The following is a 22,892-nucleotide window of genomic DNA, read 5'->3' on the forward strand; positions in this document are numbered from 1 at the left end:
CTGCATGCTGTGTGATGAATATTCATCTTAAGGCATCATGATTTATATATTTGGGTGATGTATTGATTAGTTGAATAATGTAGTGATTAATCAGCTATAGATTTGTAATTCATACTATATCAGTAATCTATGACAATTATCACAGAAAGAAAGTCTCTTACAGTAAATACTGTTGTTTTTATGTTTTTCAACATTATGCTTTATTTGCTAGTCGTAGTATTAGAGTCTAGTGTTGGCTGCATAGGATTGTTTCTGTCTTGTGTGATTCAAACATTTCCAAAAATCCCAGACCAAGTTCAAGATTGTGTGTTTACCTAACCAAATATTCTACTTTAATCCATGTTTGGTGGCGTTCAGCCTCTCACAAAAGACATTTTCACTGTGGTTAAAAAAGCTGTTTACTCAGCTTGCTGCCAGAGGAAGCATGCACCTGTTTTAACGAGGCGGTCTGGCACAAATCTGACAGAGCCTCAAATTACTTGTTCGGAGAGAGTTGATTTTATTTATGTTTTTCCAGATCAGGCAAAAATCCCCCTGTCCTTTGCACGACGATTGACTGTCAGCTACACTGAAGTCCAGCACCAAACTGTTCAGATTTGACAAAACACTTTAATTTCAGCTTGATTACTATTACTTCATTGGATGCCTCTATTGGATTAGCCTGCTGCCTACATGTATTTATCTTGACACAACTGATTAGTTATATGCATTAAAGACAGCTGATTTAGTTGAAAAAAAAACTCTGATGAGGCGTTAGATTAAACTCATCAAGCTGCAAGCTTCAACCCTAACCCTAACCCTTTGCCACATGCAACAAAACACCTAACAGAGCCAGATATTATGAATAAAAAGCAGTCAATATTTCTCTCATGTAATGGTTTTCTGTCTGCTGAAGTGCTTTATTGGGGTCAGAGCTGTGGATCTGTTTGGGCTGATCAAACAATTAATCCTCTGTCCTCTGACTTCGTGCCCCTGTTTCCGTGTTTGCAGGCATCATGCTGCCCTCAGTGACCTCGGCTGTTTACTTCTTCATCTTTCTGTTCCTGTGCACCTGGTGGTCCCTCCGCCGGACCTTTGACACGCTCATCTTCAGCTGCATGTGTGTCCTGATGGCCATCTTCAGCGCTGGACACCTCATCGTCCTCTACCTCTACCAGTTCCAGTTCTTCCAGGAGTCCATCCCTCCAGGCGACAACTTCATAGTGTAAGACGTCGACAAGTCCAAATCATGGATCTCAGCTGTGATTTTAAATGTTATGATCTTATTTTTCAGTGTGGGGTATAAGGTAAAAAAAAAATCGACATCTCATTTTTCTGATCAGTCTAAATTAAAAAGGGATTCAGTTTGCAATATCACTGGTTAATAGGCTGCTACAGATTTGCACTATTTTCCCAGTTTAAACTCTGTTTGTACACTTGACTTGCATTCTGCCTAAAGAAGCAGATGCATCAAACTTAAGGAAGAAAATACTGTGTCCCGCACAGCAGCGAGCGATGATTCAATCTGAAAGAAGTGTATCTTACCAGCATTAGATTTCCTGCCTCTTTGATGAATTGTTTAAATCTTGTTAAACAGCACACACCCACACTAATGCTGTCTGGCTCCTTAATAATGTGAAAATACACAATGCGATGACAGCGCTCAGTCGCCAGAGCTCCTTTGACTCAGCGATATATATATTGCGCCCAAGGCAAGTTTGTTTAAATGATAATAAATATTTACTATTGTTACAAACAAGAAGGCAAAGGAGAAGGCAAACCCCGCTGGAGGGGAGATGTATCAAACTCCTACCCGCAGCACATCGATATTCGAAGCAGAGCTTTTAGGCTTCTCACTACAACCAGCGTTGTTTTATTATGCATGAGAGAGGAGACAATCAGCTGTCTGTGGCTGCAGCGGTGGAGCATTGTGGTTGAAGTAAAGCCACACGGTTGCACGTCTTGCCAACATACGTTAGTCACAGATGTAATGAATACAGACTCTGTGGCAGAAAGTCACTTAGCTCATTATGTTTGACTGACAACCTAGAATGCAAAGAATGCTGTTTATTTACTCATAACTATAAATTACACAACAAGGCGGCCGTCTGAGGTGCTGGACGCAAAAGTGATTTTCGTGCAACAGCAGGAAAGGATGAACATATAGACACATAAACATAAACATAAACATATATTTTAGATGCCGGAGTTCTTATTATTTGGAATAATTGATGACTTATTAAGACAGATAATTTACATTTTCAATCTTTCATGCTTTTACTTCACCATCAAAGTCTCACTGGCAGCCAAATCTGCTAAATAAAATTTTATTTAATAACAATCTCCTACATTTCATTTTCTATTTAAGACAATGTTAAGAAATATTTAATCTAAATAAACAGGTTTAATCAGAATTTAATATTTAAGCTTCTTTTAGGTGTCAATCTTTACAAAAATACACTTGATAGGATTACTGAACAGTGCGTCCGTGAACAAATTCTTATAATGTAAAATGGACTGATTTGTTTTTTTATGCAAAAATACCCTTCAGTTTATGACAGAGAGATAGCACAGCAATGGGACTTAATAAGACCCATAACGGACAAACAAAACTTTGCAACTTTCGCATTTTTTTATTGGTCAACATGAGGAGACTGGGATGATGAGATGAGGGACGTTACAATCTGCATCCTCGCTGCTAAATATTTTGAGGAATGTCTGAATCCACATGATATTGTACACACATTATAAACTTATTCTACTGTATATTCATTAGTCAGTTGCCTAACTTTTTCCAGCAAATATCATTTAAATGTGTTAAGGACAGTTTTGAGAAATCCTGCCAACTAACAGGCAGCCACATGGGACTTCGAGCGTGACTGCTTCCAGGGAGGCGAAAACACGAACATTTATTTATTCACAGTAACAACTGTCACACAGCCAAAAATATAGAACAGCAAATACAGTGTGTTAGACTCTCAAATCATATTCTACCTGCGTTATCAGTAAAAGCACAAGTAGGTTTGCTAAACTGAAAATGAAAATAAAGAAAACTAAACATAAAGAAAACAACAACAAAAAAAACTGTTGTGTTTACTGAGCACATGTAATAATATCATCTGTATAAAGCAATGAATCTCACCACATCCCTGCAACCAGTGAATCTTTTGAGGAGGCATATATTTTGAAAAATCAATTATGTTAATAAGGTAAAAATGTAATATATGTCAAAAAAGATTAGTAAACATATTTTGTTTATTAATGCATTACACATCATGCCACTTTTCTGGAATTAGGGTTGTAAATTGAGAAGAAACTATATACACTGTGCTGCTGATGAGTACTTCTATTACTCAACTGAATCCTTAGGTATCTCTGCTGTTGTCTCACTGTAGCTGTTGTCTCATCGCCCTTGGTGTTGCAGAGTTTTATTGATCTCACAGTTTCTCATTTGAAAGCTGTGCGGCTGTGTGTCAGGACTGAGGCTATTTACAGCTATGTATAGCTGAAACTGCCTTGAACAAACCTTGTGTCGTCCCCATCCCTTTACTGGTTCAGATGGCAGATAAGGTGTGATTACAAGGCTGCATCGACAGGCTTCTCGTTAAAGAAAACACACTCATTACAATGAATGGACCCCTCTCACACCGCCTGCACAGGCGATAATAGTCCGGTGAAACTGTGAATGTTGTTGTAACTTTAGTACAGTAGCTGTAGAAGCATCTGTTTCGGTATTCGGTTGTAATACAATGCCACACAGCCACATAGTGCAGAAGATGATAACATAGAATAGAATGTATGACATAGAAAAAGCAGAATGAAATAGTAACAAAAGACAAAAATGGTAACTAAGTATAAAATATTAAAAAAATTGTCATCACTTATTTCTTTTGCTAAATAGAATCTTTAGGTCTTTAAATACTGGAAAGCCACCTCCTCATATCACTTAAAATCTTTGAAATCAGACAAAAATGGAAAAAAGATATACTCTTTTTAAAATCTGACGGTGACATGTGGACGCTACTTCATTTTGAAGGTTTAAATGGCAAAAAACGTTGTGAACCACTGATACAAACAACAACCAAAAAAAATCTAAATTTTCATCCAAGATGATTCTTAACTTTAATACTAACTTTTGAATTTGCTTTGTTTACTCTCCAGCTAGTAAATACGGGAAAGTGGGTGTAATTGTTTTAAACACTTTTTAAACACTAACTAGCTCTTTATTTTGGTATTTGAGGTCCTAAATTTAGAGACTTTTGGGTGGATTCTTCATTAATAGCTCTTAAAATGAACGGGCAGCCTGTTTCATCATGTGCCGTCCCTGCACCGTGTTCATGTTGATTTTCCACAGCGCCGAGGTATTTCTGTCTGCAGCCGCACGAAAACTGAGACCCAATGTGATGATAAAAAGTTACGTGTCCTCCTCTGATCTTGCCTGTTTTCCCCCAGCATGCTGGTCAGAGTGAAGCTCCTACAGCTGTAAATATGTGCAGCCCCCATTGGACAATAGGCCACCTTCGTGCCTGCCCTAATTGTGCCTGTTGACAGTGACTCGGCCTTGCTGTCGCCCTGGTGTTGAGTGAGACTGTTGAGAGGCCTGGCTTCCACTCCACTTCCTGCCTCCCGTCCTTACAATGGAAGTCCCCAGTCATGTGACCAGTGGGCCTTCCCCAGCTGCAGCAAGAAACCATTCAGGAAGTGTGATGGGGTCAGAGGGGGGGGTTCACTTGTCCACATGGCACAGAAGGAAAATACTTTGGAGGCATCTAAATCTGTTTGTCTGTCACTGGAATACGTCAGTACAGTTCCTGTGGAGGAGATGACCTTTATTCTGCTCAGAGGAAAAGGAGTGAATCATACGGCATCCTTTGTGGTGCAAAACAGACTTTTAGCCTCAGAGCATTTTTTAGATTCCAGGCTGAGGGCGTAGAGGGAGATGTTCTCGCTGGGAATGTCATCTATCAGTTCTTAAGCTGTTTACATGAGGGGAAAGTCAGCTTTAAGAGAAATTAATATTGTTGTTATTGCTTCACAAAACCCTTAAACATATATATAGGCAATGCTGTCTTTAAATTCTAAAAACACTGAACCCCTAACTAAAATTTAGGACTGACTCATGTTAACAGAAGTTAAAGTGTATGTATCATATAGGCCACCCAGCACAGACAGCATGACTCTGCAATTCCCATAATCTTTTGTATCGTCTGCTTCATCTCATCCATCCTGGCTTTGTTTCTGGAATCGATAATTAGTTTTAAAGATGGAGAACCCAAGGCCGCCTACGCCGAATTGAATGTAATGAATTGAACAATGCACTTATCTCAACGAGGAACGATCGAATCCACTGATTAATGACAAAAAACATTCAGGCTTGAGGATTCTTGCGTTGTGACCTCGTCTCATGGCTTCGGAAGGAAGAATTCAGGTTCGATCCTTTATCAGGGTCAAAACCTGAAACAGCTTCCTCAGTTACAGTAGGATAGAGCGTAAAACACTGAGGGACAAACAAAGTAGGCCTTCAACAAACTGTCATTTTCTGAGGTGATTACTCTGCATATTATTTGCTTGATTAATGGATTCATTGTTTAGTCTGTAATAAATAGAAAAAAAAATGTAGATCTGAATTTAAAGAAGCATAATGCAACATCTTCAAATGCCAAAATAGTCAATTAACTTTCATAAAAGACCAAGATAAGCATCACATTTTAAGATATGAGAGCTTGGAATCATCAAATATGCAGCCTTTTTTTTCAAAACGAAGAATTACTTGACAGCAATTTGATAAACAAAGTTGTTTTCTTAGAATAGAGTTGTTTGGTCAGAAATCAATCCCTTATGCCAGAATCACTATGTCTGTCTGATGTGTATGTTATAAAAATGTTCTGCTTCATCTGTTTGTGGTCAATAATATGTTATTATTATTATTATTATATATATGTATATATATGACATTATCAAACATTGTCTTTTGCTAATTTATACTCAAAGTTCTTAATTTTACAACTCAAATCCTGGCGTGTTCCCATCCTCGTGCATCTGTCTGTCTGTCTGTCTCTGCAGTACATTTGGCATCTCCCCCATTGTCCAGACCAACTGCTCCCACACGTGGAAGCTCATCGTGCACCCGGAGCGTAAGTGGTTCCACTTTGTCAGCCCCATCATGCTGCTGATTCTCTACTACACCCTGGCCACGCTCATCCGCCTCTGGCTGCAGGAACCTATCGACCAGCTGACGGTGAGGACAGCAGACAGGCATGCAACGAAAACACATGAGAGTAGACCTTTTTAGTTCACAGCACGAGGACATTTACTGTAAAATATGTCAATAATTTAACCGTAATTTGGCTGAAAAACAATCACATGATTAATAGTGAACTGCATAATGTAATCAGACCCTCATGACGCCAAAATGTCTTCATGGGAAAAAATACCCTCAGAAATTGAATTCTGTACTTGCAGCAAAATCAGGGTGATACTAGAAGTTGGTGGGTGTCAGTGATGTTTAGTTGAATTCAGCACACCACACCTCCTACACAGCTCCTCAGTAAATTCCAGACAGCGAACTGAAATAGAAAACAGATTGAATTAAATGGGCAGCCAGGTGGCCTCGTGATCAGAGAAACTGTATTGATGGAAGATTCCAGGACGATCGATGGCTGGCTGGATCTGTCCGCCGTAGCTCGGGTGTTATCTGAGACACTGTTGGTCTAATTTTGACAGCATGACTGTAACAAGGCAGTGTTACAGTGAGCTACGGGGGCAAAATAGTATGTAGCTGTTACATCATAACTCAGACACCACTGGTCCAAATTTGATGACTTATGAAATGATGATAAGTGATGTTATTGTGTAAATTATTACAAATTAAACTCACAGGTAAGGAGGATGCACTCTGCATCTGAATTACGTCATATTCACCAGCTTTCACCTTGTGAGTCTGCGTGTGTGTGTCATCCTGGAACTACCACAGAGGCAGTTTTGAGTACTTTGTCATGTGGTTTTATGTCAGTGTCAATGACAGTGGTCCAAGCAAAGACACCGGACGTAGGCTGGCAGGAAGTAGGGAAGGAGCCACAGGCTGCCCTCTTGAAGCCACTAGCATGCATTTGTTTTGAAGTTGTGGCTCACCGCATCCCAGTTTCACTCCTTCCAGTTCACCTTAAGACATTAGGTGGAACTAGACGGGGTCACACCACACCCAACACCAAATTGGGACATATGGTGCAATAGAACATGATATGAGATAAGTGAATTTTGGAAAACAAGTGAACTGGGCCATAATTGTGTACTTAATGTTGTTCATCCCTTCAACAAAACACATTTATATATCAAAACTGATGTGGGTTAGAAACTGACGTTGGACGGATGGTCAGACGTGGAATACGTGTGTCTCAGTCTGTTTTTGCGTGATCCCGACACAAGCTGTAGTCATAGTTTTTTACCTGATGAAGGTCTGAGGACAAAAACGTGAAAGAATAGGTTCAAAGTGTCATGTCACACAAGTCTATTTAAATCAGACTAAAATAGATTATGACCTTATATTTTAATGGATTGACAGTTTTGTATGTGGAATACTGAATAGACACTAATTGAGTTAATGAGGTTTGTTATAATTAAAAGTACATTTTTTAAACCTGGACCAGAAATAAGACAAAATGCACCATCAGAGTTTGTAATCTGGGATTTAAATTGAGTGAATGAAAACTGTTTGTTCATTTAAAAAAAGCAAGCAAATGGGACGTTAATGCTGAAATAGAAAAAATGTATGTTGTTTGGATGACTGAAATAAATCCCATTGTGTTGGGCTGGATGCAAAAATCCCTGTTTTGAAACATCAAAACGTGGGTTACTAAAACCAAAATACCCGCAAGACTTCAACACCTCAATAGCTATGTTTGTTTGTCTTTTGGGTGAACTGAGTCCTTGAAAAAAAAAACTGAACTCATAATGGAACTACTTCAGTTGCAATGAAATGCTGTGCAATGTTGGAAGATGTAGACTTAAATGTCCTGAATAAGACCCCCCTCTCCTGGACTCAGCCGGTCTCCTCAGAGCTCGACACTCAGCTCCTCTGCCCTGTAATGGAGTTATAGATTAGTGTTTTTATAGAGGGGTCAATACTTCCCTGTAAACTTGCAGGACTGTATGCATTATTGATCTCTCTACAAGAGAAGTGTGTATGTGTGTGTGTGTGTTTTCGCCTACTCTTACACTTTAGACGTCGCTAATAATAAAACATGATTGCGAGATAAATCAGCAGCTGACAGGTTTGTTCGATGGTGAAGGTGCCAGATTATGATAGACCTCACCTTCACCAAAAAAACCCCAAGAAAAATTCAGATGCCCTGTTGTATTTCTCAATCGATTTCATTCTTGATTTGTAGTTTGTTGCCTGTGTTTATTCAGCAGTAGTTCACCAATGCAGTAAAACCTGTGAAAACAGAATGATTTAATCCAGTTTTAGTAAAACTATCAAAGGAGTGAGACATGGGGAAGTTATATCTGAAGGATGATATTTCCAATGTGAATGGGAGATAAAAAGATGTTTGAAGAGCCTGCAGGTTAATTACATTTTATTAAGTTTTTTCAGTGTTTTGTTTTATTAGAACAACTTGGACATTGCCAAGATAGAACCTTGTCTGTTTTAAATAAAAAACAGGAAATCCGATGCCATAAAACATTGATAATTTACAGTAAAACTGCATAATTTCCTCTTTTAAAAGGTCATCCAGCTCCTCTTCAGATTCTGCACTCAACTGATCCCGACTTCAAAGTTCAGCGGTGCAGATATAAACAATCCAAACTATCTATCTGTGTTTTTTCAGGACGAGAAGGACGATGATATGTGTGAGGAGGAAGATCTGGACGGACAAAATAACTCAGCCAACAGGAAGAGGCACATGTGGTGGGAGTCACGCCAAGGCACAGATGAGAAAAACGTACGTAAGGGTGCACTTGTGAATAACAAAGTATTGATTATTGGTCATGCAGTAATCATCGTTTGGTTTGCATATTACTATACAATACACAAGACCCCGTTTTAAGATGAGACTTTATTGATCCTGCGCTGCACAGCTGTTACAGCTGTTGAAAAGATAAAGGCAGAGGGCGAAAGTCTAAATCTAAGTGAAAGATAAAGACAAACCCCCAGAAAGGTAAGAAATAATAAGAAACTACAAAGATTAAATATACCTTTCACATATATACACACACAATGGGTAATTGTACCCATAATTGTATGTAGTATCTAATAAATCTCAAGATTTTATATATATATATATATATATATATATATATATATATATATATATATATATATATATATATATATATATATATATATATATATATATATATATATATATATACACACACACAAATAAGTATATAAACATAAAGGATATAATATATCTCAGCATATGCATCAAAATACTGATATAATTACGCAGCTAATATAATATAAAAGCTGTCATTAATCATAAAGAGGATGTAATATATGTCAGGATGTATGGAAAAATGCTGTATGTAAATCTAAACATGGAGAAGATATTATGTACTCCAGGATATATGTACAAACTGATTTATATAAGCTTGTTCATATACAATATAGGAATGTAATAAAGTAATAATATAAATATAAAATAAGAGGTATATGTATACAATAATTACTCAGTGTTAGTATGAATAATGTGTTATTATGTGTATATACTGTAATTTATGTGTTAGGTATGTTAGTATAAATTGTCAAAAAGTAATATATTAAATTATATTATATCATTATTTATTATAATTGTTATAAAAATATACATTAACACTTAACATGTATCTTTTGAATTAGCCTTGGATTGAATGTAAACAGCAGCAAAATGGTGGTAAAGATAACACGTCGGCATCGTCACATGAAAGATCGACGTCTGGGAAACGCTTTCCATCAGCTTCGACCATGTGTGAGCACCAAGCAGCAGTGTTGCTGTAATGTAACTGAAAATCTCAGCCATAGTAAAAAATAAACAGGAAACCGGCTCTTGTTGATTGTCTTCATAAGTTAAGTCTTGTTTCCCAGAGCTTTCACGTCCAAATTAGAATTTGACTCATCCCTGGAAAGATTTCAACTTGAAATGCACTCTCTCTCTCTCTCTCGCTCTCTCTCTCTCTCTCTCTCTCTCTCTGTCTCTCTCTCTCACACACACACACACACACACACACACACACACATATTCTGACCTTGTTCCCATATCAAGGTCCGTAGTCTGTCTCCACCGGCCACCTCCTGAGGTTTAAAAGCTTTTAGGGTGTGCAGACACAGATGAGTGATGGGCTCGATTTACAGAGTAGTGCTGCTCGACTTTGTTCCTGCTTATCAGCGACTATAAAGAAGGAGAAGGCCTTTGACTTCAGCAGCTCATCGATAACACACCTTGCCTTGTATGCTCTTTCTCTCCTCCTAGCTCCTCTCAACCCAGGATGGCATCAGTACAACTGAGGTGGGGGCTGCTCTGGATTGAATCTGTGCACCTTACCCCTCTTCACCCCGTAGTCTTACTGCAAGAAAAGGAATCCATGCAAAATGCTTTTCACACTGCACCCTCATAGGACAAAGTCAACCTAAGTTCAAAAGTTCAAGTTTAACTCCTTTTGTCATCCTGCCTGTACATGGACAGATTTCCTGTGTCTCAGAGTTGGAAACAATGTCAGGAAGATAAAACTTTGCTTGTCCTTTGTTGTTGTAAATGTCCTTACCTATAAATGTGTTAGGGCCCAATAAAGCAGAAAAATCTGCTAATGTATATAACCTATATAACGTTTGACCTAAATTGACCTGTAGATTTAGATGAAATGGCCACCCTGCCACATCTGTGAAAGGTCACAATTGTATGATTATAATGACTTTTAAATGGTATCCTTGGGTTAAAGGCTGTGTTAAATATAGTGCAGTGTGAAAAGTAAAAAGAAATTCCTTCTACTGCCCTACAAAGCCGAAGTGTTGTAACTCACGTCTGGCAAAAAAAGCTCAATATCCAACTAGTAAATCCTATAATCACAGTTACTCCAGTTTGCCTTTGTAGGGCAGAACGCTCTTCAGTCGTGTGGTACCTTAACAAATCTGTTCCTCTGTTACATAAACATGTTTATAATTTATGATGATGATCTACAGGCTGTGCCCAATGGGACGTCCTTTGAGTTTGTCACAACTGAGAATGGACCAGTCTGTCTGGACTTGTACTCAACCCCCCAGTATAAACTGGACCCGCCTGGCGATGGTACAGGTGAGCTCTTTATGAAATGAAGTTACAGCATTAAAACAAATGAAAACAATTTGAAGATTTATATTCTTCCTCTGTTCTATTTTGACACAATTCTAGTAAATTAAAATGACTATCAGATATTGTTGATTTTTGTTGCCATAGACACTGAGGTGATTCCTTTGTTTTGACTGCACAACACTTTACTGTGTCTTGGCTCTTTTATTTTGTGCCGGTACTTTGCAGTTTGTTGCAGTTGAACTCACAGAATTATAAATTATAAAACAACACTCTAAATTGAATATTGACTGTGAGGACTTTGTCCAGGGATTACAAAGAATTTACTGTACTGTACTGTACACTTTACTGTATTTCTAAAATTTGATATGATTGCTGTCATAAAATTTTGAGTTTCATGCAGCACCATCATCAGGTCAAATTCTCTATTTGTCCAATACTCTGGTTCTCCACTTAATAACTGCAAAAATAATGACATTTACATGCTACATGCTGCTAATTAGCAAAATTAGCATGCTTACACTCTGAACAAAGATAATTAACATGTAAAACATCGCACATGCTAAACATTGCATGTTAGCATTGTCAGTGTCAGCATGTTAGCATAATTATGTTAGCATTTAGCTCAAAGCTGTGCCAAAGTACAGCCCCACACAGCAGTAGACTCAAAAACAAAAAAGCCTGTGTTGCTAACTGAGGCACAGATTTCGATGGATATAGGTGGCACGGAGGATCTAACAAAAGATGCTTTTGAATTGCATCATGGGAAATGTAGAGCTGGTCCCTTTCTATGGAGTTAAAGTCAGGGTATCTTGGCTTCTGCTGCACAGATTTCAGAATAGTCACCAACTTTCTGGAATCTGAACACTTAATCACTGCAGAGCACTGTAACTATTAGTAACAGTGAGTTGTGTTTATGTGTCCAACCAGAGAAGAAGGATGAGTGTGTGTATGAGGTGTGTTTACCCCCGGAGGATTCAGTGTTGGACGGAGGAGAGGAGAAGTCTGAGGAGGGAGTGGACGGGATAAAGAAAAGAGGAGTCGGAGCGATGGTCAAAATCTTCCACTTTGTCATGAAACAGAGCTACATCTGTGCCCTCATAGCGATGATGGTGAGTGACGCAGCACACAGATGTTGTTACAGAGCTACAGAAACCCATGCCACGTGTTTGGATGTCAGAACGGAGAACACCTCAAAATCAAATGCATTTATTAAATACAAACTGACCGTGAATAAACTGTTGCAAAAATGACGTAATTGTAATGTGAATGTAACTACCCAAAAAAACCACTCCAGTGAAAATGCGACTTTCCAGCTAGAGGTTTGTATTTACAGTTTAATTTGACATGACATGAACGCAGCATCGTAACCAGAAAATCACAAGTTTGTACCCACAGTCCTGATGGAAACATGCTGGTGTGGTTAGTTAATGCCAAACACTCCTGCCTCCTTGATCAGCTTCAATTAAGATATCCTTGAGCGAGGCATTGAACTCATCTCTCTGCTCCAGTGGAAGCACTGGCAGAACAACAGGAGAAAACTGGAGATGAGCATCTGTTCCCGGTTTAAACATTCCTGGATGAATCATAGTTAAATACATTTGAGTTACACTTTTTTTTCTCCTGTCTTTTTCTTCTTCTTTTTCTTCTTCTTCTTCTTCTTCTTCTCCTTCTCCTTCTCCCCTCACATGTGTTTTGAGGAAAAGGAGGAAGTGGGTTTTGTTCTTGTTTGCCACTCGCTTTAGTGTTTTGTATTTATTTTTTGCTGACAAGAATGAAGCTGTGAAATTCAGCTCTGTTTTAGACAACACATTCTTCACTACCCATTCATGTCCGGATATTTACTGTTCATGTCCATCATGCTGAGATACAGGCAGGAAACCATAATCATTGTTAACAACTTTACTGTTTTCATGAAGAACCCTCTGTGATTTGTTCTCGTCAGGCGTGGAGCATCACATATGTCAGCTGGCTGACGTTTGTCTTCCTCATCTGGTCTTGCGCGCTGTGGATGGTGAGGGACCGGAGGCGCTACGCCATGCTGTCATCTCCCTTCATGGTGGCCTACGGCAACCTGCTGATAGTTCTGCAGTACATCTGGACTTTTGAGAACATGAAACCAATCTCAGGGTTCTTTGTCAAGAAGAACAATCCGTTCCACTCACTTTCATCCAAGGTTTGGAAGTCAAAAAATGAACACCCCAATCATTTCCTTGATTTTGACCATTTCTGTTTTTATTATAAATCCATGCATCGTCATCAAAACTGACTTTTAGATTGAGTAACAACCACGTGGATCCAAAACACAACTAAATGATGAGAGAATGATTTAGCATGTGCAAGGATTTCTGAAGCAACTTTGTATGCAGTTGGTGCAATATATCTTTTAGATTCTGAAACTAAACACTGTCACACTGTGTCTCTCTAGTAAACTGTTATTTAAATAAGAGAAGGAAGGAAGTCATGTAATGATGTACTCGAGAAGGAGAAGGTCAGGTTTGTAGTGTTTTGACACTAGAATTGTTCAAAGACTTTGATGTTCGCAGCTTCTGAGCCTGACCTTATTATGTCAGTCGGCCACCACAGACTTACAGCCTTAATGTGTTTTTTGTCGTCCATGCTACGGTTTTATTAAACAGACAGACGGTGGAGATGAAATTATATGTCACACCTGAGTCAGACTTTATTTATTTAAAGTGTACTTTAAGTGCCAGATGAATGCAGCACATGCCTGAAGGTTTAGTCAAGTGTTGTTTTGACCACCTGTATTATGCTCTCAGCAAGTTAAAGTAAATTCAAGTGACTTATTCGTTCATCTTCTCTTTTCTCGCTGGCCATCTTTGTGTCTAAACTTTTTATTTATTGCGTGTAGGTCCTGTGTATGCTGAGCTTCTGGCTGCTGCTGAGACAAACGCTCACAGAGAGATTGGAAAAACAAAAGGAGGACAGCGCTAGTCTCTCAGATGTTCATGTGGAGGATCAGAAGAAGAAGGGTAAACCCTGGACTCCTGTTTTTCTGTTATTATAGGTTGTAAGGATTCTCGATTATAGGAATGGCTGATAATTTTCATATTCAATACAAGTCATTTTTAGAAGTAACTTGCTCAACACTGATGATGTGTCTAAGCTGTGAGTTAATGCAGAGTATTTTCTGATTGGCTGCTGTGTTGTATAGAGGAAGAGGAGTCTGAGGAGGGAGGGGAGCAGGACATCATGCAGGTCCTGGGCGGCATGGTCATGGCTATGCTGGTCAAATACTGGATCTACATCTGCGGTGGCATGTTTTTCTTCGTCAGCTTCGAGGGCACCATCGTCATGTACAAGATCATCTACATGATGATGTTCCTCTCCTGTGTGGCGCTCTATCAGGTACTAAACACACCGCTGCATTGTTGCATTTTTACATCAGAAGCACACAGACTTAGATACACACATTGGTGAGGTGTGCACCTCTTTTGTGTGTTTTAGAACATATTAATTATCTTTGATGTTAAAGGGGCAGTTCACTCCACAATCAAAAATGACTGGTTTTTCCTTTAACCCACAGAAGTATTTCCCCATTGAGACTGTTTTTTTTTTGATGTGCAGAGTTTTGGAGATATTAGCCGTAGAGACGTCTGCCTTCTCTCCAAAATATAATGGAACTAGATGGCGCTTGGCGAGTAGAGTAGATGCACACTTCATTCTGCCCGGTGATCCAGTTGATGGTTTGGTTGAAAGAAAAATTGTCCTACATGAAACTGCTCACAACAAGGTCTGTGGATTATTGGGAAAGACACAGTGCTCTTTAGTTTTTAAAATGTACTTATTTGGCGCTTTAGCCTAGTTCCAGCTTGTTTCCTTGTATTGGAGAGAAGGCAGACATCTCTTTGGCCGATATTTCCAAAACTCTGCAACTGACAGCAGAACAGTGTAGATGGATAAACAGCACTCCAGGTAAGATAAAACACATGTATTTTCGCCTTTTAACATTTTTTCACATTTTTCAAGCCAAGAAACACACAATCTTGACTGAAATCCCAAATACTTTTTTGCTGCTCTGGTGTGTGGAGTCTATACCATCTCCAAATATAATGTGCACATTTATAGGTAATTCAGATGGTGATATTTCAACCGACTGTAAGTGCTTTCATCATTTTAGCTAACTTCCTGTCCTTTTTATGCCGTTAGTAATCCACTTCCTGCTCTACACATCACCACACTTACACAACTCTTTTCTTTATTGGAGGCAGCTCTCTTCGCCTCTTTCTTTTCTTCCAGTGTTTCTTTAATCGCTTGGCCTCTTGGTAGTCTAAGCTGTCACCAGGGATGTTTCAGTAGGTAGCCTTTCCTGTTCAGCCATTGCCGATGTAGGTACGAGAACAGCAGGATCCGGATCTCTGCATGTTTACTGAGCAGACAGAACAGACTCTTTGTGAAGTTCCTGATTGGATGAGGTGGGCAGGGATACCAGAACATTTCTCTTCTCTTTTACTGCATGAGCAGGGGGAGGAGAGACATGAGTTACTGACACAACACTCTATACCCGTGATTACTGTTGGAATGTAGAGAATAATTAACATTAATTAAAAAAAAAAAAAAGAAAAACTCTTTATGCAGCTTTAATATCCCTGGAATATTTTGGATTGTGAACAAATAGAACACATTTGTTGTTGTTTGCTGGTGATGTCTTTTGCTTGTGAGGCCAGTACCAAGTTAGATGCATTCAAAAATGTGCCATCATCAGTTGAAATTAGACTGTTTAAGTGGTATGTATGTGTGTGTGTAAGGGCGGGACACTGTAAAGTTTCCAAATTCAATTTCCCAAAGACAGAAGGTGCTGACAATTTTAGTATGTCATAAAGTTTGTGTACAGCCGGCTCATAGTCCACAGTGTATTCTCGACTGTTTTATAACCCCCTCCACTATAAAACGGAGCAGTCACCCTAAACCCAGACATCCTCCGAGCAGCATGTTTAATTTAATTCACTATAGCTGTAAATGTCACAGAATTCATAACCCAGAGACACAATGAACACAATTATTCTTATCTAGGTTCACTTTGAGTGGTGGCGAAGGATCCTGAAATACTTCTGGATGTCGGTGGTGATATACACCATGCTGGTCCTCACCCTCGTCTACACCTGCCAGTTTGAGAACTCGATGGCCGTCTGGTCCAGAGTGACGCAAATGAATGAGACGAGGTGAGCCTAACCGAGCATGTCGGAGAAGCAGGTTACCAGAGGTTCACAATTACAAATACTTTGATACTGTACTCAAGTAGATTCTTCAGGTGTCTGCACTTTACTGGAGTATTTATGTTTTATTTTAACTTTTTACATTTTCAAAACAGGTTTGTTACTTTAATTTTGATGCATTTGCGTTCTTGCATGTTGCCTTCAAAACATCACAAGACTGATTTGAACCTGTCAGGTCATATCGGTAGACGCAGCTAGACAAAGCAACAAAAAAGGAGGTTCTGTCAGCTCAGTACTTTTATACTTTGAGTACATTTCAGAGCCTGTACTGTCTTACTTTTACTTGAGTAAAGTGGCTAAATCAGTACTTCTACTTAACATGTGTACTTTTGCCACCTCTGCAACAAGGACAGTTGGATTTGAAGCTTTGCCAGAATTTCAACATCAAAACGTCTATTTTTCTTTTTATTTAACTCATAGAATGTGGCGCTGTTGTTAGAGAGGGAGAATAAATAGTTATTTGGTTGTTGTTGATATGACACATAATTAAAATAATGGCAACCAGATGAGCTGAGGAAAAAAAGATCCACATGGCGTAACATCACGACACAACAACACAAGATGACCTTTGTTCATTTTTGGTCCTCAATGTTCAGCTGACTGTCGTACACACTCACATCTGAGGGCCTCCTTAATCACAGGTACTTCAAGGTACAAAGACAAATCTCATGTTATTCTGTTTCCTCTTACTTTTTCTACATCTGCAGCTTGAATGACCTGGGCTTGGAGACTTTTTCTCTCTCCACGCTGTTCACCAGGATTTTCATACCCACTTCCTTCCTGCTAGTGTGTATTCTCCACCTGCACTATTTCCATGAGCGCTTCCTCCAGCTCACTGACCTCCAGGCTGTAGTGGCCAAAGAGGAGAGCACGATCTACAGGTGAGACAACTTATGTTTTTCTTTTTTCCCAAACCAAAATGAGAATTCTTCTCTCCATGGCGTCTGAAACTTGTTTAAATATTTGTATATTTTTCTTAATTATTGTCCTCGCTCACTGAGAAGTGCGAGGCCCAGCAAGACAGAAGACTGCACTCAGTACAGTGCCACTAACTAACTAACTAACTAACTAACTAACTAACTAACTAACTAACTAACTAACTAATAAATAAATAGAATAGGGAAAGTGTGAAAAGGATATCAGGAGGTTTGGCAAGTAGAGTGGTCTCTCATCATCTACAACACAACAAAGAGTGTATGGTGAAGCACTTTCAGAAAACAGCTGCTTCCCGTGACTCAATGTGACAGTACAGGAGGGGCACAAACTGAACTTCATGAGCTCGTGAGATACTGAAAGTTCAGGTTATTGCACAAGAATGCCAGTTAGTCGGGAATGGCAAATGACAATATGTACGTGTTGAGCCCCAGCACGTAAGTTGAGCGGGAGTTGAAAACATTCATCCCTTTTCATCTCATTCTGCTCTGTATAATCACACTTACACGCGCTGTCAAACGCCCATCATAACCGCTGTTCTCGTTCGCCGTCTGTCGCTGTCGTGATGAATGTTACGCAACATTCACACTTCACTTTATTGTCATGTTGTTGTGGGTTTTCCATTGTTCCACTGCCGCTTGCTGAGCTCGCCTCTGCTCTGCTTCTCTCTGTGTGACCTGCTACCATCTCTCCTCTGCCACCCTTCTTCACGCAGCCACGCTAAAGTCAGTGGGCGTGTCAATCTGATCATGGATAGGTGGGTATCTGCTCGCTTTCTGTGGCATCTACCACCACCCCATTTCACCTCTGAGTCTCAACTTCCTCTTACAGCCCCCCCTCCCCCCACTGACTTGTCCTTGTTGCTCTGTTTTTGCCAATGATGATACCCTGATGTTGTTATGAAATATCCCGGAGTTTGGGTATTTTACTGACATGATTGTTGTTTGTTTTCAGGATTTGTAATTTTATTGTTTTGCTTGTGGCCTTTTTGGGTTCACTTTTATCTTTTCTGGATCTTTTCACCTTCCTCCAGTTCCACTCTTTTCCCAATAAAGACCCCTATACTTCTTCTTTAGTGGTTTCACAAACTGTCAAGCAAGCATGTTTGAATCTCTGAGAACTGTTCTTCCCTTCCAGAATCTTGCCAATGATCCACATCTCCCCCTTTCTTCTGCACTGAACCTCAGAAAATTACCCCCTTCCTGAAAAAGCTCGCCTGCCCCAAACCACAGGAGCCTCTTGGCTAGTTTTCATGCATTTTAATAAAAACGACGTGGATATTTTTAAATGATTTCAAGTGTCAGTTTCAGCCTGTCTCTGTCGGTTTCTCTCCTCACTGTTCATCTTGACTTCTGTGTAACTTTATTGTTCTGAGCAGCATCAAGCAAAAAATTCCCACTCAACAGAGCAAGTAAGTGTGACCACTGGATAACCAAATGCTTGCCTTGATATGCGGCCGGTTCATGCAAGCCAACCCCGACCTTTGATCTCGCACTGTTGCCTGAGAAAAATTTAAAGGGTTGATGCCTCTGTTCAGCTGCTACCACTTATCTGCTGCAAGAAGAAACAATCCCTTAGACACACAAAAAAATAAGAACACAGATTGTTTTAAAGAATGCAGAAGGAATGTGCACTGCTTATCAATGACAATGCCTGATGAAATGTTGCTCTGCTGTTCAGTTAGAGGACGCAGAGCTGATAATCCCCATCCAGGCGTTTGCATCGGAGCCTTTTGAGAATCACCTGGACCATTTGTTCGAGTGTGTGTTGTATTTATGTACTCATGAGGACAGAGAGCCTTCACGATGATAGGAACGTGAGGAAATCGTTCAAATATGTAGAATTTTTCCCCAGCCCCGATTTCTTAAGATTGCTGTTTAGCGTTAATGTCAGATTAAGATTGCTCTCTGTAAAGTTATTGTTAACAGGAGGACATGTAAGTGTATGATGAAAGTCATTCTTTCACATGTAAAACTTGTCTTAGAGATAGGCTGGCTCTGTAGCTAACAGCCCCTCTTCTTCCATTATTCACATAAACCATGAAAAAATACCGCCTGACATCTAAAACTGATCTGCTGTCAATAAATGTAGAAAATGACAGTCACCTTTGTAGCATATTGACTCTCTTCTTTCTCTAATAAAGGATGATGAGCCCGAAACGTTATCCAACTTACTTTAAATACTTGGAAATACTTTTTTTAAATTAAATTTGTAGATGCTTAAAGCAGTAAAGCCCTTCAAAGGTCAAGAAAACAGTCCAAAAGTTAAAAAGTTAGGGGCCAAAAATGCTCTAAAATGTATGAGAACACTAATTTTTTCACCTGTTCCCATATTATTATATTAATTACTAGGGTAGAGTCCCATGTGGCTCGCTGAAGTTGATGCATGGAGGTCTCAAATTGGTCAAATTTGATCAAGACACAATCAGTTAAATAACATAATGCAGGAGAAGCTGGAATTACCCAGAAGGCAGTGGGAGATAAAGGCAACCAATACAGACTAGTGCATCGGCAAAACATAAATCTACCAACATAGTAATGACAAAGTTGTTGAAAATGCTAGCGGCCAATATGGGCATTTCAGTAAGGCATTTGATAACAGTTAGACCCTAACGCCCTCACAAATACAGTACCAAAAGCATAGCACATATGAGAAGTTACGTGTGGTGATGGGGTGCTGAGGAAGATGGTGTGATAGGATTGAATACTCCAGGGCAGCTACTAAGTGGCTCTTTGTATCACTTAAAAGAAAAAACAAATGGCAGTATAAAAGACAGCCACAGAAGACGAATCCAAAAGTCGTCCTCATGAGTATAGAAATATAGATATGCGCATGAGTCTGCATGCGTCTGTCTTTGAGCGTAATAACATCCCACCTGTCTTCAGGCTGGTGCACCAGGATGGCAGCCTCGCGGACCTCACCATGCTCAGCGCCAGTTCAGTGGAGGCGGCGCTGCCCAGAGAGGAAGCAGAGACACAGGAGAAACAGGAGGAGCAGGAGGAGCAAGAACAGCGGGGGAAGTGGCAGTCGGAGGAGAAAGAGGAGGAGGCCCTGGTGGTGGTGATGTGTGACGCTGAAAAGACTGGTGAGAAGCCTGGGAGCCTCTCTGACCCGCGGCAGTCCAGCACGGAGGAGAGCCACCATTGCAGTGCGAAGACGGAGCCAGAGCCGAGCACGGAGCAGAGCACGGAGCAGAGCTCAGGTACTGAGCAGGCCCGCAGTCTAGTTATAAGTCATCTCCAGAAAAGCATGCTATTGTTCTGCTGTAGCATGCACCACAGTGTCATACTGAAATACTGGTTTTGGAGACACAAAAATGCGAAGGTTTTGGGTTGAAGTCTGTGAAACACTCTCATGCATGTGTAATGAAGCCTGAGAGCCAGAGCCACGTTTTCCAAGTTTTTGCCACCGCTCACAGAGATCCAATCTCACTGGAGCCCAGGCCCAGATGGCTGCTCTCCCAACATGTTTAGCAAGACATCTCAGTCAATACATTATAAAATTTAGCTCCCCCGAGATGCAAAGCCTTGCGGTTTATAAACGGTTTATATGAAGGGGAAAGATGACACTGGGCTTTGTCAACACATTTTTGGGAAGTGTGACAAACACTGCACAAAATGTAACTAAATGCCTGTGACTGATAACTTCACGGAATCACTGTAGAATTTTCCTCTTATTTTAAGTGAGTTTGTTTTGTTTTTTGCTTCATTACCTCGTCAAGGAGCTTATGCTTTCACTCAGCTTGTATATCAGTTTATCAGTAGAACTAGTGGAAAGATTTGAATCTCAGAAAAGTGTGACGGAGGACGGGTCTGGGCCCAGAACAGATCCCAATAACTTTGGATGCGAAACTGGCCAACATTTAGAGAAGAGGTTTTTTTTTGTTAATTAATTAATTTGTCAGGGAATATGCATGGATCCTGATGAAAAAGAGCCATATTAAGGTTGCTGGTATCTATGAGTGAGTACAATTTGATGCAGATCAAAAAAAAACCTTGGATCGAGCTGATATAGATATTTTATTGGACAGTAGATAGGCTTGATTGAATTAAAGTGGACTATCAGGCCTTGACGAAGGTCTGCAGTTTACTAAGTGCCATTTATTGTGTCCTATTTACATTCTTTACCCACATTCTTTAAGCATTTAATATACAATAAAAATGTTTAAATGCCAAATATGAAATATGAAAACAAAGTTATCGCTGAGCTGTTCGTCTGGATTGCGTGTGGCAGAGCTCATTTTCTAGACTTGTATTTGCACTTGAGCATCTCATATGGGCTTCCGTGTGTGTGTTGCACAGGCTATTGTTTTCCTCCAAAGTGTATTAAAGCTTCCCCACGCTGCTGGACATGTTTACCTCTCTCGCTGTGTTTACAGATGAGACTCCTGTGCTGTTCCACCGGTCGCACTGTTGTGAGCGTAGATCTCTCTCAGCCTGCAGTTCTTTCGGTCTGCCCAGAAGACATATGTAGCAATACAATCTTTACAAGCCAGAGGAGCTCAGACTGCAGCACAAGTATCTGCCGTCTGCACTCCCTCCAGCCGACCATTTATCATCCCATGCAAAGCTGTAAAAATCTGGTGTAATGCAGATTTTTGGGTTCAGGAAGATTTACCTCCAGTTTTCTGCTCTGACACGGCACGTAGCTCAAGTGCTCACTTTCAACCCATTACATCGTCCTGCTGGGGCCAACTCACGCTGCACCATTAGCATATTTACACAGACACTCACACTGGTCTTAAATTAAAATGTTGTTTATATACACACAAAATAAAATAGGTGATAAAACACAACCCCGCAGGGCCTCTCAGCTTATAATGAGCTGCGAGCTATATGAGCTATATGCTCTCTCAGACTTTCTCATCCAAACAATGAGGCCTCTATTAAAACCTCAGATAATATGGCTTTTGTTAAAACATACGCTCGCCACCAAACTGTGGCTGTTTTATATCCTTTGTGAGAATATAAAACCAAATATTAAGTCTTAATCTTCACATAATTAAAGTTACGGTGTAGAATTTCAGTTTGAGGCCTGTTTTCCATACATCTTGACATATTGCGCATGGGAAAAATGACATAAACAAACATTTTACAGTTTCAGAATACAATACTTTTTTAGTTACAGTGAACTCGAGGGCACCTGGGATTAAATGGTGTCAACAATTGAATTTCTTTTTCACTCGTTATAGTACAGATTGTCATTATCTCAGCGAAAGGATTGACCAATGGGAGCACTCTCCTGCTTTCCTTCTTACCCGCCGGGTGTACAGGTTGCATACTTCTTCTTTTGGAATTATAAAAATGTGAAATGATCAGTTATCTTTTTGGCCAGGAGTTGCAGGAATAGTGCATTTGCTGGGGTCTATTTTCTCCTCAGGATTAACACACATTTATGGCAGCGGGACGTTGTACGGTTGCCATGTTACGGAGAAGAGAAACATAAAATATCTCCCAAACTACTCTTGAAGTGTAAAGAA

The 22,892-nt window shown here is 39.8% G+C and overlaps 1 protein-coding gene across 4 annotated transcripts in view; it reads left to right on the top strand.

Moving 5' to 3' along the window:
• Nucleotides 1-22,892, top strand: part of LOC119011602 (piezo-type mechanosensitive ion channel component 2) — an 82,209-nt gene that overhangs the window by 27,306 nt on the left and 32,011 nt on the right. For 3 of the 4 annotated variants that reach the window (XM_037084876.1, XM_037084878.1, XM_037084879.1), the window contains exons 7-18: nucleotides 991-1,204; nucleotides 6,043-6,217; nucleotides 8,808-8,921; nucleotides 10,431-10,466; nucleotides 11,138-11,249; nucleotides 12,174-12,355; nucleotides 13,189-13,419; nucleotides 14,116-14,236; nucleotides 14,419-14,612; nucleotides 16,278-16,426; nucleotides 17,188-17,361; nucleotides 20,299-20,615. In XM_037084876.1, coding sequence (XP_036940771.1) covers nucleotides 991-1,204; nucleotides 6,043-6,217; nucleotides 8,808-8,921; nucleotides 10,431-10,466; nucleotides 11,138-11,249; nucleotides 12,174-12,355; nucleotides 13,189-13,419; nucleotides 14,116-14,236; nucleotides 14,419-14,612; nucleotides 16,278-16,426; nucleotides 17,188-17,361; nucleotides 20,299-20,615 — 2,019 coding nt within the window. The remainder of the gene's footprint in view (nucleotides 1-990; nucleotides 1,205-6,042; nucleotides 6,218-8,807; nucleotides 8,922-10,430; nucleotides 10,467-11,137; nucleotides 11,250-12,173; nucleotides 12,356-13,188; nucleotides 13,420-14,115; nucleotides 14,237-14,418; nucleotides 14,613-16,277; nucleotides 16,427-17,187; nucleotides 17,362-20,298; nucleotides 20,616-22,892) is intronic. The other variant, XM_037084877.1, reaches the window with a different exon arrangement.

Source organism: Acanthopagrus latus, chromosome 21 (genome assembly GCF_904848185.1).
Source record: "Acanthopagrus latus isolate v.2019 chromosome 21, fAcaLat1.1, whole genome shotgun sequence".
In the NCBI taxonomy this organism is placed as follows: domain Eukaryota; kingdom Metazoa; phylum Chordata; class Actinopteri; order Spariformes; family Sparidae; genus Acanthopagrus; species Acanthopagrus latus.